The 18,789-nt window shown below is 37.1% G+C and overlaps 1 protein-coding gene and 1 non-coding gene across 12 annotated transcripts in view; both read right to left on the bottom strand.

The window, feature by feature from the left end:
• Positions 1-18,789, bottom strand: part of VPS8 (VPS8 subunit of CORVET complex) — a 238,741-nt gene that overhangs the window by 163,567 nt on the left and 56,385 nt on the right. For 8 of the 11 annotated variants that reach the window (XM_036443983.2, XM_036443984.2, XM_045583756.1 and 5 more), the window contains 6 exons: positions 18,600-18,770; positions 11,445-11,519; positions 10,472-10,507; positions 9,488-9,578; positions 8,739-8,785; positions 7,197-7,286 (listed from right to left, as the gene is read on the bottom strand). In XM_036443983.2, the coding sequence (XP_036299876.1) occupies positions 7,197-7,286; positions 8,739-8,785; positions 9,488-9,578; positions 10,472-10,507; positions 11,445-11,519; positions 18,600-18,770 (510 nt within the window). Of the gene's footprint in view, positions 1-7,196; positions 7,303-8,738; positions 8,786-9,487; positions 9,579-10,471; positions 10,508-11,444; positions 11,520-18,599; positions 18,771-18,789 lie in introns of those variants that run through there. The other 3 variants (XM_045583758.1, XM_045583757.1, XM_045583759.1) reach the window with 3 other exon arrangements.
• Positions 6,627-6,756, bottom strand: LOC118725107. Its single transcript, XR_004989853.1, has one exon. It is a non-coding gene; the product is annotated as a small Cajal body-specific RNA 8 (non-coding RNA).

The raw sequence follows: 18,789 nt of genomic DNA, 5'->3' as shown, positions 1-18,789 counted from the left end.
GACCAGTTAGAAATGAAGGATACACTAACTAAAATTAAAAATAATTTACAGGAATTGACAGCAGAGGAAGACAAGAATCAAATTAGTGTTTTGGAATATGAGGAAGCAAAAACACCCAATCAGAAGAGCAATAAGAAAAAAGAATCCAAAAATATGAAGACAGTAAGGAGCCTCTGGGACAACTTCAAGTGTACCAACATTTGTATCACGAGGGTACCAGGAGAAGAAATGGAGCAACAAATTGAAAACCTAACAAAAAATGACAGAAAAATCTGGTGAAAGAAACAGATATACTAGTACAAGTCCCAAGTGCAGATAATACCAAACAAGAGAAACCCAAAGTGGCCCACACCAAGACACATCATAATTAAAATGCAAACGGTTAAAAACAAAAAGGGAAAAGCAGCAAGAGAAACGCAGTTAGTTACCTACAAGGAAGTGCTCATGTGACTATCAGCTGATTTCTCAACAGAAACTTTGTGGCAAGAAATATTCAAAGTAATAAAAAGCAAGGACCTACAACCAAGATTATTCTACCCAGCAAAGCTATCATTTAGAATTGAAAGTCAGATAAAGAACTTCACAAATAAGACTTCATTACCACCAAACCAGTATTACATGAAATGTTAAAGGGTCTTCCTTAAGAAAAAGAAAAAAATGATTAAAAATATGAATATAATGGCAATACATACATACATACATATCCAACAATAATTGAATCTAAAAATATAAACAAGGAGTCTAATGAACAAAATAAACTGATGAATGAAATAGAACTAGAGGCACAGAAACATGGAACAGATTGATGAATCTCAGAGGAAAAGGGGGGAGTGAGGGGAAGAGATTAACCAAAATACTTAAATGCATATGTACATGTATTATCCATGGACACAGACAATAGGGTGGTGAAGACCTGGGATGGGGCAGGACTCAGGTGAAGGGGGGGCATTTGTAAAAATCTCAACAATAAAGATTTGGGTGGAGGGTGGGGGGGAGTCAGGGAGGATGAACCATCAACTCCTGCCTAAGTTTCCAGCCTACTGACCTACTCTATAGAGTTTAGGCTTGCCAAGGCCCACAATTATGTGAGCCAAGTCCTTGAAAGAAGATAAATCAGTGTGTGTGTGTGTGTGTGCGCGCGCATTCTATTGGTTCTGTTTCTCTGAAGAACCGACTGATATAGATGGTCACCGAAATATTAATATTGTAAAGTTGTAGGTAGGGCAGGGAGACACTACAGAATAGAAAGAACAGGATTGAATTAGAAATGGAGCTGATAGGAACTTGGGTGGGGAAAAAAAGAAAAGAAATTTGAATGTATGATACCAGGGAAGCACAATGGACAGACTGTTTCAAGAAGTCATTCACTATGTTGAATGCTAATGAGTATCAGTAAGATGAGAAATAAGAGTCCACAGAATTTACAAGGATGGAATGAGAGGAAGATGAGGAAATGGAGACAACTCTTATAAGATGTTTGCCTTTGTAAAGAAGATACAAACAGGAAGCTTAAGACTATTGGGTATGAGGCAAAGAAGGGACTTGTTTGCTTTTTATTATTATTGTTGTTGTTGATGATGATGATGATGATTTCAGAGAGAGGGTGAAACATTATTTGTTGTTCCACTTATTTATGAATTAATTGGTTCATTCTTGTGCCCTGACTAGGGATTGAAACCACAACACTGGCATATTGGGACAATGCTCTAACAAGCTGAACTACAAGCCCAGGGCTGTTTGCTCTTTAACGTTGTTTTAGGATGAGAAAGACTTAGCAGGAAGAAAAAGTGAGTTTCAGCATGTATGAGACAAGAATACTTTAATTCCTTTCAAGTCTACTAGTTATTATATGAAAAAAAATATAATCATAGGTTCAAATCTTTCTCACATAAAGCCACAAGATCCAAAAGTTATTTTCTATAGTTAGGTCAGGGGGGGAAATGCCAATTTGTCTGTAGAGGAAAGCAGAAATACTGAATGGCATTATATATTCTGACTAAGGAAAAGGTGAGGCCCCTCCTCAAAGGTGAAGACTAAAACTGAGGCAGCGGGCATGAGTGCCACCTGCTGGTAAAATACAAATTCTCAGTGTTTTGATTAACAGAAACCAGTCTTAATTGGAATACAGGTTACCTGTTTCTAATGACAGTTTCTTGATACTGACACAGAATCCCAAATCCTCCCTGTCAGCAAAGATAATCTTTTAAAAACACTCCTGGTCAGTTTGACATCCTCCTTTTCTTTCAATATTCAATAGCATAATCCAAGAGCTCTTACATCAGCACCAGGTCATTTTAAACTGAAATATATCTCAGAATTTCTACTAGCGTGTCCTCTGCAGTAACACCGTAAATCCACGTATGACAGCCCTACATCATCTGAAGGCAGCATGACTCCATTTCTTTTCTTCTCCGATTAAACATCCCCAGTATTTTTTTTTAACTGCTGTTCATAAAACCTCCCACCATCCCAGTTGTGGGATATATCTCAGTATGTCAACAGTCTATAAAATACCTTAGTGGTTTTATCTCTAAGAAGTAGCCCAAGGGTTACAACACTTTCCTTTATCTAGAGGGCCCTAACACATCATTGGCTCATACTAAGTTGGTGTCAGCTGAAATCCTGTCCAGCTAGACTTTCCCAATCCAGTACTCATGCAAGTTAATTACTTAAATCTAAGGAAGTCTGAATGTTTACCCCTGTTAAATTTCATCTCATAATGGTTTTGATTGCACTTCTTGGTGCCTGCTAAATTTGACAAGCCAATCACTAAGTCTTCATCTAAATCAAAGATAAAAACTTGGATATAAAGAGGCTTAAAATTTAACTAATATTAAACCACCAAAGAGTACTCTTTGGATAAAGATGTTTACCTACAAATCTATTTACTATTTACTAATCTATTTCAGCCATGAGGATAAAGGAAAATCCAGACAAATGTTCTTAATGAAAGCAAGATGTTATGGAATAGGCATTCCATTAATATACTGTCCACATATTCCTTTCAAAAAGGCAATTTATGAGTTTAACATGGACATTTTTATGTGAACTCATAAAAAATGTTCACAAATCACATTGGGATTATCAGTAGGTTTCTGATGTTCACTCTTTTCCCCAAAAAATTTATGATTTTAGAGACAAACTATTTTATGATTAAACTAGAGGCCCAGTGCACAAAATTTGTGCATGGAGTGGGTTTCCCCTCAGCCCAGCCTGCACCCTCTCCAATCCAGGATCCCTCAGGGAATGTCTGATTGCTCAGAAGTTGGACATCGCTCTCAGTCCTGGACCGCTGGCTCCTAATCGTTCACCTGCCTGCCTGGTTGCCCTAACTGCCACCCTCTGTCACACAAACACACGCTCACACACACACACACACACCACCCCTGCCGCCGACCTGATCGCCCCTCACTGTCTCTGCATGCCAACCTGATCACCAGACTGATCACCCCTCATGGCCCCCCACCCCCGCCGGCTGGTTGTCCCATGCAGCCTGCTTGTTCAGTGGTTTGGTGATCCTTCACTAACCTCCCTGCTGGCCTGGTTGCCCCACACAGCTCTGCTTGTTCATTCATTTGGTCATCCCTCACTAACCTCCCTGCCGGCTTGGTCATAGGCAGCCATGAGGGTTTGATAGTCCATATTACCTCTTTATTATATAGGATATTTTAGATCATACACTTCAAACAATAGATTTATGGCCAACTAAGCATGTACTTCACCCATCCTAATGGGCTGAAGAGCACTTTTCCCAGAAGCAAACAGTACTTCTGAGGGACATAAACTGTGTCTCCTTAGCTTAGGCATCCATGCTTAACCGAGAATGGAAATTGATCCAAAGTTACTGACAAATTATCAATAATGGCTCAGATTGGTCAAACAGTATCCTGGGTTATAATTCAAAAGGTTTTGAGATTTGAACAATCATAATGCAACTAACTATATATCATATATATTGGGCTTCAGCTATTTTCATAAATATATTTATATTTTTCCATTTTGAAGACCACTCTCTGTGCTCATGAAAATGAAAGCAAAATATGAAGTTTTGTACTGTAATAGAAGTAGACCCTGAAGCCCAACTGCTTAGATTGTAATCCCAACTCTATCATTTATGAGCTATGTAATCTGAAACAGGTTACTTAGCCTCTCTGTGCCTCAGTCTCACTTATAAAGGGGAATCATTTAAGTACCTACCTTACAGAGTTATGATAAAAATTAAATGAGTTAATATGTATAAAGGGTTTGTAACAGTGCCTGCCACACAATAAGCATTAAAGGGCTTAGATATTTATTCTAATTATCAATTTTGATCACCTATTAACAGCACCCCTTGTCACCCATCCTTTCCTTATACTTATCTGAAAATAATAGTATAGTACAGTGGTTATTAAAGAGCTGAGCTTTGAAGTCAGAAAGACTTAGATCAAAGTCCTGACCCCACCATTTACCAGTAATATTACCTTGGGAAGTCACTTAATCTTTATAGGTCTAAATTTCCTCACCTCTAAAATGGGGATTAAAACAGTACCTACTGCATTGGGTTCTTGTGAGAATTAAATAGAACGAATGTCACACCCTTTATATATTATTTGGCATGTAGTATACACCTAGTGAATTTTTGTCAAAACCCCTCATCCCTTTGGAAGGCACAGTCTGAATCGTACTATTCTCCTTTCTGACAGTCTTCATGATGTTTTTGGCCATATCTTTGGTTGTCTGCCTTTCTCCAATTTCATGGCTGTTCTGTGTGTAGACAGATACTTCTCTCAACAAGCCTCCCTGTTTCCTTTCTTTTTGGATTAATTGTGGCTACTATGTCAAAATTTAAAAATTTGCTATTCTTTGTGAACCCATTAGTTTTTCAACATCTATAACAATGAGATTGTGCCCATATTTCTTTTCTGATATATTTGCTTTATAAAATATAGAATTCATGAAAAGTAGTTTTCATCATTATTATAATTTTTAAATAAAGTAACCAATTTTCTCTCAAGAGTCTATTTCTCCCACTTACCAATCAATGGTAGAGTAAATCAGAATAATGGTTCCCACTATGTTTACCTTTCATGAGACCAATTATTAATAAATCAAAAATTTTATCAGATACTCTTTTAGCAAAATAAAACTTCCCACAGAGATCAAGCTGATTAAAGAACACATTCCACTACAGTTTGTTTCTCTGTAAATTTTGTAATTTGTATAGAAACCATCATCTACATTCCTTGTCATGCTGAGATTTTTCCATGTTTCACCATCAAAACATCACTTTTTTTCTTTCTTTCATAGCTCTCTCATGTTCTTCTCCAGCATTGTGGTTCACACACACACACACACACACACACACACACACACACACACACACAAACTCATTAGCCCCTTCCAGCATTCCCTATGTTTCTTTTCAACAAAGTATACCCTATAATGGCCAGAGTTCTTTTCTGAATACCATCTCCACCACCTCTTGTTAATAGATAGTCTCACTAAAATATTGTTTTCTGTACTATGTATACTGCATTGGTATACAAAATAATTTATATATAATGTATCGTTCTCGAACAGTTTTGTTCCTAAATGCTTTTTTTCTACCTATGTTTTCCTTCTAAATTATCTTTTTTTAAAAATTTATCTGGGTTGCTAAAACCGGTTTGGCTCAGTGGCAGAGCATTGGTCTGTGGACTGAAAAGTCCCGGGTTCGATTCTGGTCAAGGGCATGTACCTTGGTTTCCGGCGCATCCCCGGTGGGGGGTGTGCAAGAGGCAGCTGGTCGATGTTTCTCTCTCATAAACGTTTCTAGCTCTTTATGTCTCTCCCTTCCTCTCTGTAAAAAGATCAATAAAATATATATTTTTAAAAAATTTATCTGGGTTTATTTATCTTCTTTACTGGTAAATTTAATGAACCTCCAGGCAAACAGCAATAAAAGTTACTCTGCCAGAAGCCCCTACTGTGGCATTAAAGAGTACATTTCAGGAAACCCAAACTTCCTCTGACCTCTCCAAATGTTAACATTGTATCTATCCTTATCTTCAAACTTATAAGTATCAAAGGGAGATGTGAAAAGATATGAACTGCACCCACTCTTCAACTCCAAACCCCTAGTCTTCTTCTAAATATTTCTGTTAACATATACAAGAAAAGTTATTTTGACTAGGCTGCAAATTTTAAGATAGCAAGGATCATGTATATTTTACTCACTATGGCCCAGTGTCTAGAGCTTAGTACATATTAGACCAGGGATTGCATACTTGGCCCAAGTCCTGCCCAGAGCCTGTTTCTGAACAGCTCACAGAGCTAAAGGTGGTTTTTACATTTTTAAGGGTTGTTTTAACAAAGAACATGTGAGAGATCATACATGGTCTATATTTTCCCACCTGGCCCTTCTTAGAGAATGTTTGCTGACCTCTAGTATTAGATCCTGAAATTCTTATTAAAAGAGGAGGTGGGGGGTGGGAGAGCTCTAGGAATGGAGAAGGATAAAGAGAGATTTACAACAAGTAGAACTGGAAAACACCGCAAACAGTAAACTCACTTAATAAAAACTGTACAGGCCTTAAATTGTTCTTTGACTTCAGTTTTCACTGCATTCTAAGGAAAATTAAAAATCTTTCATTCTCATTTTTTTAAACTGTCTGCCCTGTATCTGTCCGTTATGATTTCACTCAATTCATCCCGGTCATCAGAAGGCAGTTTATTCTAGGGAGGTATAGTGACAATTAGAGCAATACTTAGCTCAATTTGTGTATCATCCTCCCAGTGATTTTAGAGATCATATATATTTTTTTAATTAATCTGTTCTTGAGTCACAGTTACTCTTAGGATAACTAAATTTAAAACTTGGTAGTCTACCTTTTCTTCAAATAGCCTAATTCACATATATTATATGTTAGTCATTAGCAAGGTGTCAGCCACTATAAGATGTCAATTTTCGGGTATTCCCTCATACATATAGTTTTTCCTTCCACACAGCACTAAGTAGCTCAACACTAACACTTCTCAACATTTTACTCATCTGTTCCCATGTGACCTGTTTCTTCAATTTAATCACACAGAATGCTCCACAAGCCCTGATATAAAGCTTTGAATACTGAAAATTGTTTAACTAAATCATGAAAGTTCCATTCTCAAGTAAAATGAAAGAGCAATGTTAGACCTATTCATACCAATTGCTGTTAGAAACACATGCAAAGGTGTACCTGAAAATGTTGCTCCATCACTTGGATTTTTCCCTGGTCTGGGCACTTTTTTAGAGCTCGATCTGTATAATGGAATAGGATTTCTACCATCTGTAAGGAAAATAGGCTTGTATAGAAGTTAAAAACATATCTCTAAAGTTTTTCAATACTTAATATATTGGATCCCCCTAAATAATACAGAATCCGATTTTGTAATTATCCTTTCTAATAAAGAGGGAGTATGCAAATTGATCATCAGGCCATCACAAAGATGGCAGCACCCATAGCCACAAGATGGTGGTGCCCAGTCCCCTCAGCCCTGCCAGAGTCCCCCAGTCCTTTCACCGGGAGGGTGATAGGTGCATGGTATGGCTGGACCCACCCTCAGTCCCCCAGCCTCCCAAGGCCAGCCCGAGGCACAGGCAAGCCTTGGATGGTGGCTACCCAGCTGATGCCCAAGGTGCAAGCAAGCCTCAGATGGCGGCTACCTAGCTGATGCCAGAGGTGCAGGCAAGCCTCGGATGGCGGCTACCCAGCTGCCCAGGGCCGCCCGAGGCTCAGCATCAGAGGTGTGATGGTGGCATCACCTTCCCCTGATCACCAGGTCGTCTCTCGCCCCTGAGGGCTCCCAGACTGTGAGAGGGGTAAGGCTGGGCTGAAGGATGCCCCTCTCTAGAGCATGAATTTTCATGCACTGGACCTCTGGTATTAAAAATAAATTTAAAATTTTAGTAGCTTTATTTTCCAATTTCCTAAACTCTGCCTAAATTCTTTCAGCCTCAGGGCTAGTACTAATTTGCTAATCTTTTCTAAAACTATCTCCAAGTTCTAGATTTTAGTAGCATCTGTGTTGCTCAGGAAATGAAATACTGAAGTTAAGCTCTTCAGGAATCCCCTGCTGTAAATCTTTCCCTAAAGAACACAGAAAGATCATAGAACCCTAGATATTTTGGCAGATACTGAGAAAAATCATGAGTCTAAAGATGATCACTTTCATTTTCTAAATGTTTATACTAATTTGGAATGTAATTTTTACCAATGCACTTGCACATTAAAAAGGGAAATGAGTACAGTAAATGAATTCAACCAAGTCTAGTCTAGGAAAACAAAGGCAATAGTAAATATCAGTATTAATCAGATTAATGCTAATTAGTAATAATAATAAATCATCAGCCCTTTGTATTACCTCAAGTAACATTAACATTTGCATTTATACTATTTTTTCATAATTACTAATCAGTTTATAAAATATAACAAATGTCAACTTTCTATGACCTATTAGGTTCAGAAATAATCCAGATTTCAGGCTTCTTCCTAAAATAACCAAAAGACTATTGACTACTTTATCATCTTCATAAGATAGTGAGCAAGAAAAAAAAAAAGAAAACAGGGTAAAAAAATTTTTTTAAACATTCAAGATAATATCAGGGAACTATAATCTGATTTTTTGTATACACAAACACCTTGACTATAGCCATTTACTAATTTTGCCCAAAGATTTCTAGCAAATACTCAAAGCAAATTTGTGCTGTACCCCAGTAAAGACCCTATTAAAATACTTACTCGATCTGCAACAACAGCCTTTCTTTTACTGGCATCTCCTGATAATCCTGCAGAGAAGCAAATTCCAAATGAAAACAAAGTTAAATCACATCTTTAGGAGTGAAACTGTTCTGGTCATAATCTGTGCTAACAATACATATACATATATTAAATGAGGAAGTATATTAAAATTTTGTATAACATGATATAATAAGAACACCTCACGTCTATTGAATCAGATAGCTTATAATGTACTTCCCTTTTATTCTAATTTTAAGTGACATTTAAAATTATACATCCTATATTGATTAACCTTTTTCACTGAAATCTGGCAACATCTATATATATTTATATAGTTGCTAAGGCATGACTGTTCAACCAGTAGCTATGATGTGCACTGACCACCAGGCAGCAGACGCTCAATACACAAGCATGGAAACATGGAACAGACTGATGAATCTCAGAGGGAAAGGGAGAAGGGGAAGGGCGGGAAGAGATTAACCAAAGATCATATATGCATAATAGAGGCCCAGTGCACAGATTCGTGCACCAGTGAGGTCCCTAAGCCTAGCCTTCGAGGATCAGGCCGAAATCAGCAGTCTGATATCCCCTGAGGGATCCCAGATTGTGAGAGGGTGCACTGGGCCTCTAGTCTTGCTTATAAAATAGTTAAACATTAAGCTAAAAAAAAGTGTTCTATGAATGATTAGTATTATTCATTCTCTCTATTTCAGAAAAAAGTCATCTCCACTGGTTTTCTGTTAACTTACCCACAACTGCTTTTGCTTTTCCCTCATGGAAAGACCATGCAAGAGCCAAGGCTTCTGTAAGACAATCTTGTTTCAGGAGATGATCCACCCTCTAAAATGAATAAATGCGAGAAGCTAGACCCCTTTGTCTAACCAATCACAAGTCAGAATTCCTATTCTATCTAATATCTTTCCAGAAGTTGTTGCTTAGTAGCTACAAGTATTCTAATAATCATGTGAATATCTAATTTCCGAGAAAAATAATTTCTTAAAGCACTAGATAGTACAACGACTATATAAGATAGTACTAGGCAGTCATAAGGCCCAAATACAAAGAGAAAACAACTAGAATGTCTCTGTAACAGAAACAGTCTAGTTGCTTATCACAACATCCTTTCACTTCCTCATCCTCAGTAACAAATCCCAAGTTTATTTGAGACAGCAATAAACCAGCTAAAGAACATCTCTAAGACTCCCTTGTAGTTACTTGGGACCATGTGACTAAGTTCTAGCCAATGATAAGTGGAAGTGTTGTTTGGTATTTCTGAGATATCACCTTAAAAGGCAGGTGCCAGCCTTTCTCTTCTCTCTCCTCCTTTCTCAGATGTAGACTTACCAGCTGGCACTTCAGCAGCTTTATTGAAACATAAATGACCCTGGGACTAGACTCTACAGCAAGGATGGTGAAACAGGATAGCACACTAAAGACCATGGAGCTGCACACTGCCAGATGGCTTTTACATGAGAGGAAGCTTGAAGCCACTGTTGAAACTTGAAGCAACAGGCCACTGTTATTTTGACTTTTCTGATGTATGTAGCCAAACCTACTTCTAATTTATAGTGAGTTTTATCAAATCAAATACCTAATAGTTACAATGGTTTTGATGTACATTTCTGAAATTAAAAAGCAGAAACCCAAATAATCTTATTTGGCAAAGTCAAAATAAACATTAAGATGCTATCAGTTCAACAATTCTAACACTTATAAAATTACTTTGAACTCACCTCTCTCCAGCTTCTCAGCATCATCACATAAACAGACTGGAAAACAAAGAAAAGGAATTAAAATGACCATCCTTAACAAACTTGTTTGGGAGACACATTTGTCCCTGCCCCTCATCTCATTTTGCATTTCGCTAAGTAAAAACATTCATACTACAATTGAAGTGTTCACTAAAGGATCTTCAAGGTCCCACATTAAAGAGTAAATCCAACAAATGTCTAAAAGTTAATAAGTCTACAGTCTAAGGAGTTAATACCATGGACAAGGAACACTCAATCTCCCTGTATAAACTTGAAAATATTTTGAATTTCAATAATGAAAAAATATTTCTTCTCCATGTTGTTTTTCTGGTTTGTTTGTGTGTTTTTTGTGGTTTTTGTTGTTGTTGTTGTTTGGTATTTTAGCATAGAAACATACTGATATATAAAAAGTTCCTATTCCAGTGATTGTACTCTAACAAATGCTTCAATGTATTTTAATATGTCCTAAGCTATTCTAATAAAGGGCAGATTAATTACATGACAAATATACATAATAAGCTATCTTCATGATCATGAAAACATAAATTTAAAGAAAGAATATAAAAATACATCCCTGCCAAAACCAGTTTGGCTCAATGGAAAGAGTGTCAGCCTGCGGACTGAAAGGTCCCAGGTTCAATTCCGGTCAAGGGCATGTACCTTGGTTGCAGGCACATCCCCAGTAGGGGGTGTGCAAGAGGCAGCTGATCAATGATTCTCTCTCCTCAATGTTTCTAACTCTCTATTCCTCTCTCTTCCTCTCTGTAAATAAATCAATAAAATATATATATATATATATTTAAAAATACATCCCTGAATAAAGGAAATAACTATCCTATTAGAATCTAAATGAAAGTAAAAGTATGCCCAAAAGTGGATAAAGTAAATTAATTAGCTAAACCTCCTTAAGTGTCAACTATCCTGACACAAACAAATGCCAAGTGGAAGAGCTTACTTTGGTCCCCAAATAAAAGATCTGACCACCAAAGCTACTGATGGATTGATAACAAGCCTTCTCTCCAACCAAAGCCTGTAAAAAAATAAATAAAAAAGGTAAAGATTGCATGAATTAGAAGTATCATTAACTTTCAAAGAATTTCCATTATAAAGACAATATTTTAGGCTAACCTGGTTTCACCCCATAAGTAGGGGACCATGAACATAACCATTGGCCTGTCTATTAGTGGAAGGAACAAAAAAGACAAAGTGCAAGAAAGTAATTCTCGAGGAGATCCAAGATGGCTGCGCCCAGGTGAACACCTAGTCGCAGCCGCACACAACAATTTCAATAAAATACAACTAAAATATAAAACGGACATTGCCCAGATCTACAGGAAGGTTGACTGACTGGAAATTCTACAGCGAGAAGCAAGGAGAAAAACAGAAGGAGGCGCGGAGGAGCTGGAAAAGCCCAAGGTACGGAGACGCAGCGCGGAGAGGACGGAGCCAGAGAGGAGGGGGAAGCGGAGTGCCTGGTGGGCGTTCCCTAGCGGAAAGGAGATAAAACTCTGACTGTGCTGGGCCCCCGACTGCTCTGAACCCCAGTTCTAGGCCAGACCCCAGGGACTCAGGCTCAGCCATAGGGAGCCGGGCTGTAAGGCGGAACCCCGGGGAGAGGCGAAAGGGCGTCCCGGAGGTGGCGCGCATACTGTGCGCAGAGAAGGGATGGTCGGCTGTGCCACGGGAGTGCCCGGGCGGGAAGGAAACTGGGGCTCCAGACTGCTCTGAACGCCACCTCCAACTCCACTTCCAACTGAACTGAACCCCAATACCGGGCTCATTGGGGGAGAGCATAGACTGTTTGGCAGCAGGCGAAAATCGAGGGCACCTTTCTCTCAGAGGCGCTGGCAGTGAGCACTGAAGGACCTGCATAGGGCGGGGCTGACGGAAGCCAAAGCTGCAGGCTCCACCCTGAAACCCCGTCACATCTGTAACTGCGAAATGCGACAACAAAATAGATCACAAACGAAAGAAATAGAGGACAAAAAGCGTCTGGATATAGAGTTCAAATCTACGCTTATAAGGTTTTCCAAGAATTTCCTAGAAAAGATTGATAAGACCTATGAGGATATGAAAAGAGATCAACTAGAATTAATAAGGAGCCATCAAGAAATGATAAGGGATCAACAAGAAATAAAGAATGCATTGTCTGAAATAAAAAATATTTTACAGAGTCCTAAAAACAGAAGGGAAGATAGCAAAAATCAAGTCAAAGATTTGGAACATAAAGAGCCAGAGTTCACTCCTCCACAGAAGCTAGAAGGCAAGAGAATCCAGAAAATTGAAGATAATGTAAGAAACCTCTGGGACAACTTCAAGCGAACCAACATCAGAATTATGGGAGTCCCAGAAGATGAGAGAGAGCAAGATATCGAAAACATACTGAAAGAAATAATGACAGAAAACTTCCCCCACCTGGTGAAAGAATTAGACTTACAAGTCCAGGAAGCGCACAGAACCCCAAACAAAAGGAATCCAAAGAGGACCACCCCAAGACACATCATAATTAAAATTTCAAGAGCAAAAGACAAAGAGAGAATATTAAAAGAAGCAAGAGCAAAGAAGGTAGTTACCTATAAAGGAGCACCTATACAATTGTCAGCTGACTTCTCAACAGAAACCATGCAGGCCAGACGGGAATGGCAAGAAATATTCAAGGTGATGAATAGTAAGAACCTACAGCCAAAGATAATCTATCCAGCAAAGCTATCACTCAGAATCGAGGGTCAGATAAAGAGCTTCACTAATAAAAAAAAGCTAGAGGAGTTCATCAACACCAAACCAGAATTATATGAATTGCTGAAGGGGGTTCTTTCAGAAGAGAAAGTAAACAAAGATAAAAATTATGAACAACAAATACATAACTATCAACAAGTGAATCTAAAAACTAAGGAAATTAAAAAAAAATCTGATGAACAATAGTAACTGTTGAATATAATAGAATCAGAGGTGTGGAAGGGGAGTGAACTGACGATTCTTGGGGAAAAGGGGAGAGGGGGGCGTGGGAAGAGACTGAACATAAACTGTGCACCTATGGATGAGGACAATGGGGAGTGGGGAAAGGGCAGAGGGTGGGGTGGGAACCTGGTGGAGGAGAGCAATGGTGGGGGGGGAAAAAGGAACATTTGTAATAATATGAACAATAAAAACTTATTTAAAAAAATAAATAATAAAAAAATAATAAAAAAAGAAAGTAATTCTCTGCTTACACATGGGGTTTATTTTTCAGAATAGTGCAGAAAAGGAAGGAACATGCAAACTTGTAAATCTAAAGGAAAACTGTTGCCACCTGCCCTGTTATTGGATAACAACAGTCACTGCTTCCGGCAAAAAATAGAGCTGATTGAAATTGATTGCCCCAAGTTCTTTGAAATAAATATAAACATTAAACACAAGAAGAAACAGGAAGACAAAGTAGCATAGTATATAGGAGTCAGCATAGCCCAGCAAAATAGAAACAAAACCTGCTGTTAGATAAGTCAGGATTGCAAACTTTGGCAATGTCACTTTCTAGGTATGACCTTAAATAAGTTTCAAACTCCTGACATTGAGTTTTCACATCTTTGAAAACCATGCACAGTTTCTTTGCTTAAATATGTTAACATTTATAAATCTCCCAAAATACTGTATATAAGTGGTCAATAACAGATAACTATGATAATTAATCTTACCTTTTCACTGTGAAAATTTCAAAATATAAACAAAGATAGAATAAAATAATTAACGCCCTGCAACCATTAACCAGCTTCAATTGTCAACCCATCACCAATCTTATCTCATCTATAATCCCACTGACTCCACTGTAACACAGTATAATTTTGAAGTGAATTTCAGATTTTGAATATTTCATTTATAAAAATTCAGAATTTATATGTATTTACATATATAATTATATTGACATGCATTTAATATTTAATAATCATTCCTCAATATCAAATACTCAATCAGTGTTTGGATTTCAGCTTGTCTCATAAATGTCAAATGTTGTATATATTTTTGTTGTATGGGCCTTTTTTCTACACTTAATTGTCTGAATCAAGATCCAAACAAGGGCCACATACATATTAGAGCTGGCTGATAGATTTTTTTAAGATTCTTTTAATGTATAGATTTTACCTCCACCACTGACCATCCTTTATTTTCTTTGAAGTTTATTTATTAAAGAAGCTGTAACACTATTCCATAAAGGTTCCTCCACCTGATTTTGCTAATTGCGTCAAGGAATCTTTTAACATGTTCCTGACTTCCATATTTTGTCTAGAAGAGGTTTGATCAGAATCAAGGGCTTTGGTTTTGATTTGGTTTTTGACAGTAATATTTAAGTAGGATCTTGGATGATAGTTTTAAGTTGAAGTTTCCTTCTATTTCTAGTTTGCTAAGAATTTATCAAGACTAAATGTTGAATTCTCCTATGTCTTTTGAGAAGATGATATGATTTTTCTTTTATGATTACTAAGTCAAATGCCTCAAAACATTTTAATATGTCCTAAGCTAATCTAATAAAGGGCAGCTTAAATACATGACAAATATAATATGGTTGTCTCCTATACACCAGCCTGACCCAGGATTGAATCTGAAACTTAGCTATGTGCCCTAACTAGGAATTGAACCCATGGTCTTCCGCTGGATGGAAGGAAGCTCCAACTGAGCCACACCAGCTAGGGCTACATTGATTTTTAAATGTTAAACCAGTCTTGAATGCATTGGATAAACACCATTTGATCATGATTACTCTTTTTAACCACTGCTGGTTTCAATTTGCTAATATATTATGGATTTTTGCTTCTATATTTAGAAGGACATTGGTCTGTAGTATTCTTTATTGTAATGCCTATCTCATTTTTATTATCAGAGATAATAAGCAAATTTCATTAAAAAAAGTTATATGCTCCCATTTCCTCTATTTTTAAAAAGATTTTTGTGTAAAATTGGTGGTGATGGTGTTGGGGGTTTCCTAAAATATGATAGACTGCACTAGTGAAGTCAACTTGGCCTGGAGGGGTTTTTGGGTGTTTTTTTTGCAGAAAATGTATTTATTTATTTAATTGATATACAGCCACTTAAGATATTTTATTTCTTCTTGAGTCAGCTTTAGTAATTCGTGCCTTTCGAAGAATTTTTTCCATTTCATCTCAAGTTCTTGAATTTATTGGCATAAAGTTACTCATATTGTTTTTTATTAGTTTTTAATGTATTTCTATTGATTTTAGAGAGGAAGGGAGAGAGAGAGATAAAAACATCAGTGGTGAGAGAGAATCATTGATTCACTGTCACCTGAATTCCCCACACTGGGAATCAAGCTGCAATGTGGGCACATGCCCTGTCTGTGAATCGAACCGTGTCTTCTGAGTTCATAGGTCGATGCTCAAGCACTCAGCCACACAGGCTGGGCATATTATCTTTTTAATACCTGTAGACTCTATAGTGACATTACCACTCTCATTCCTGATATTAGTAATTGTGCCTTCCCCCCTTTTTTCCTTGATTAGTCTCACTAAAAGTTTGTCAATTTTATTTATCTTTTAAAGAACCAGCTTTTGGTTTCTTTAATTTCCTATCATTTGTCCATCTTCTATTTAATTGATTTGTGTTCATCTTTATTATTTCTTCTTTCAATCTACTTTAAGTATGTTGTACTCTTCTTTTTTTATTTCCTTAATTAAGATAGAAGCTTACATCACTTACTTGAGATTTTTCTTCTTTTCTTATGTATTTAATGCTATGAATTACCCTAAAAAACTGATTTAATTGTGGACCGCAGATTTTTATATTTTGTATTTTCATTTAGTTCAAAATATATTCTAATTTCCTTTGAGATTTTCTTCTTTGTCTCATGGTTTATTTATAAGTGCTATTTAATCTCCAAATATTTGAATTATCTCCAAAGTGACCCTGATGATTCCTTCAACAAATGGCTGAAGCTTGTTTTATGGCTTATCAATAATCTATATTGGTGGATGTTCCATATGCACTTAAAAAAAATTGTACTTTGCTTCTGTTGGGTGCAATATTCTATAACTGTCAGGTCAAGTTGATCAAGTTGATCTTTTAAGTCTTTTATACCCTTAATGATTTTCTGCCTACTCATTTTATTACTTATTGAGTTTTAAAATTCCCAAAATATAATTGTGAAGTTCTTTTCCTCATTTCAATTTTGTTTATTTTTGCTTCATATTCAGTGTAATTTTTCATCTCAATAACTTTAGTTTTATTCTATATTTAAATATTTTCATATATTCCATGTCTCTACTTAACTTTTTGGACATACGGACTATACCTATAATAACTATTTTGTCCTTATCTGCTAATTCTAATATCCATTTCAGGTTTAAGTCAGTGTTGATGGATTTTTCTCCTCAGTATAAATTGTATTTTACTTCTTCTTTTCATTCCTAGTAATCCTTGATTCGATGGCAAACACTGCGAATTTCAGCATGTTGGGTCCTGGAAATTTCTATATGAATATTATTGTGCTTTGTTCTGGGAGGAGTTAAGTTACCTGGAAACAATTTGATCCTTCTTCTGGTCTTGTATATAAGATATGTTAGAGGGGATGAGAGCAGTATTTACTTTAGTTCTAACTATTCCCCACTACTAAGTCAAGATATCCGAGACTCTGCACAATGCCTGTGAATCATGAGGTTTTCCACCTGGCTGGTGTAAACAAGCCAGTGTGAGCATTGGTTCTCGTTCCTTCCAAATCTTACAAATATTTCTTTCCCTTGCCTTGGGCAGTTTCTATTGATCAGTAGCCTGCTGAATACCCAAGGGGAACCCTTTGTACAGCGCTCTCCATGCCAGTACTCTGGGCTGTCCAACCCGCACTTGTCTTCCTGAAGTCTGTCTCCACTCGGTCAACTCATGGAGTACTCCAAGCTTCAACAGGGTTCCTCCCCCTGAGACACATGGAAACTGTCTCAGGACAGACGCTGGGATACTCACAGGGCTCATACCATTTGTTTCCCATTTTGTCGGGATTGCTGTGCTTCATTACATGATATCCAGTATCTTGTAAACTGTTGTTTCTTTTTCTGTGTCTCCCCCCCCCCCCCCCCCCCCCCAGACAGGAGAGTAAATCCAGGCCCCATTATTCTATCTTAGCTGAAAGTACAGGCTTAAAGTCTGACTTAAAAAAATATTTCAAAGTATTTTTAATAATCACTCGACAGCAGAAAACATCTAAGTGTGAGACAGTAATTATTCTTACTTTAGAGAATTCTATTGTGTTATCATTATTCTTAATCTGGATTTTCCAGGTTTCTGAATTCTGATGCTGGAAGACCCTTTCATTTATATTTTATGCTATGAGGTTCTAATATCTCAGAGAGATTTGGACAATGGCCACATTTCATGCAGCAGGCACTCATTAAATATGACCATCATCTATTTTCTTCAAGAAATTACCCAGGCAACCTCATAATAGTTTAATTTCCTGCTTAAAGATTACTGATTTCAGAAACATGAGATCACAATTCAAAGTAATTTAACTATAAACTATCTGTGTAAATTGCTAAAGGCCATTATTATGGTAACATATAATATGGTAAAATTAATACTAAGATCATAATTTTCATGTCTTCCTTGTCTCCAAGCACACTAACATTTCATCTATCTCCTACTCCGAAAGAATCTTTTTTCTCTCTCTCAAAGCCCATCTTTACCTTTTAGTTCCCACAAACACTATACCTGTTCATTCCTTTACCAATCACCCAATATTTCCAAAGCCTCACAGGCTACCTACCTGTCACTAATCATTTACCCCTTAAATCTATCATATTTATTGTTGCCATATTAAACTTACTAAAATATTTTACTTTTATAACTTCTGTCTTATAAATTTCCAACTTCATTTTATTATTTTAGCATAAAAGTTAAAACTCTTGGGCATTAAGTTAGTCAGATTTCTGAATAGAGGGTAACAGGAATTATTATTTTAGTTCACATTCCTAAATATATACAAACACACCCACGGTGCACTTCAACCTAGTGGCTGTTAAAAGAAACATCTCAAAAAGTAAAGATAAGTTCTCAGAGTTTCTATTTCTAGAACAAAACAGAAACAAAGTACCACGTTTATCAAATCAGTACTAAGATAATGGGTTACCCTTACCAGTGCCTGGCTAACATTTCCTCCGGTGGCTAGTGATTTGAAATGGCTGCTATTATAGACCAACTGAACTTCTGAGATTTCCACTGTTTCCAATTCCTCTTGAGTTTGCCGGTCAATCACATGCAGCTTCTCTGCACTATCCAAGAGTACAACTGTGCGTGAGTTTATCCACTGCAATTCAAGCACACAA

Source organism: Pipistrellus kuhlii, unplaced genomic scaffold, assembly GCF_014108245.1.
Source record: "Pipistrellus kuhlii isolate mPipKuh1 unplaced genomic scaffold, mPipKuh1.p scaffold_m20_p_2, whole genome shotgun sequence".
NCBI classification, from domain to species: Eukaryota; Metazoa; Chordata; class Mammalia; order Chiroptera; family Vespertilionidae; genus Pipistrellus; species Pipistrellus kuhlii.
This window is presented reverse-complemented; position numbering and strand designations above follow the sequence as displayed.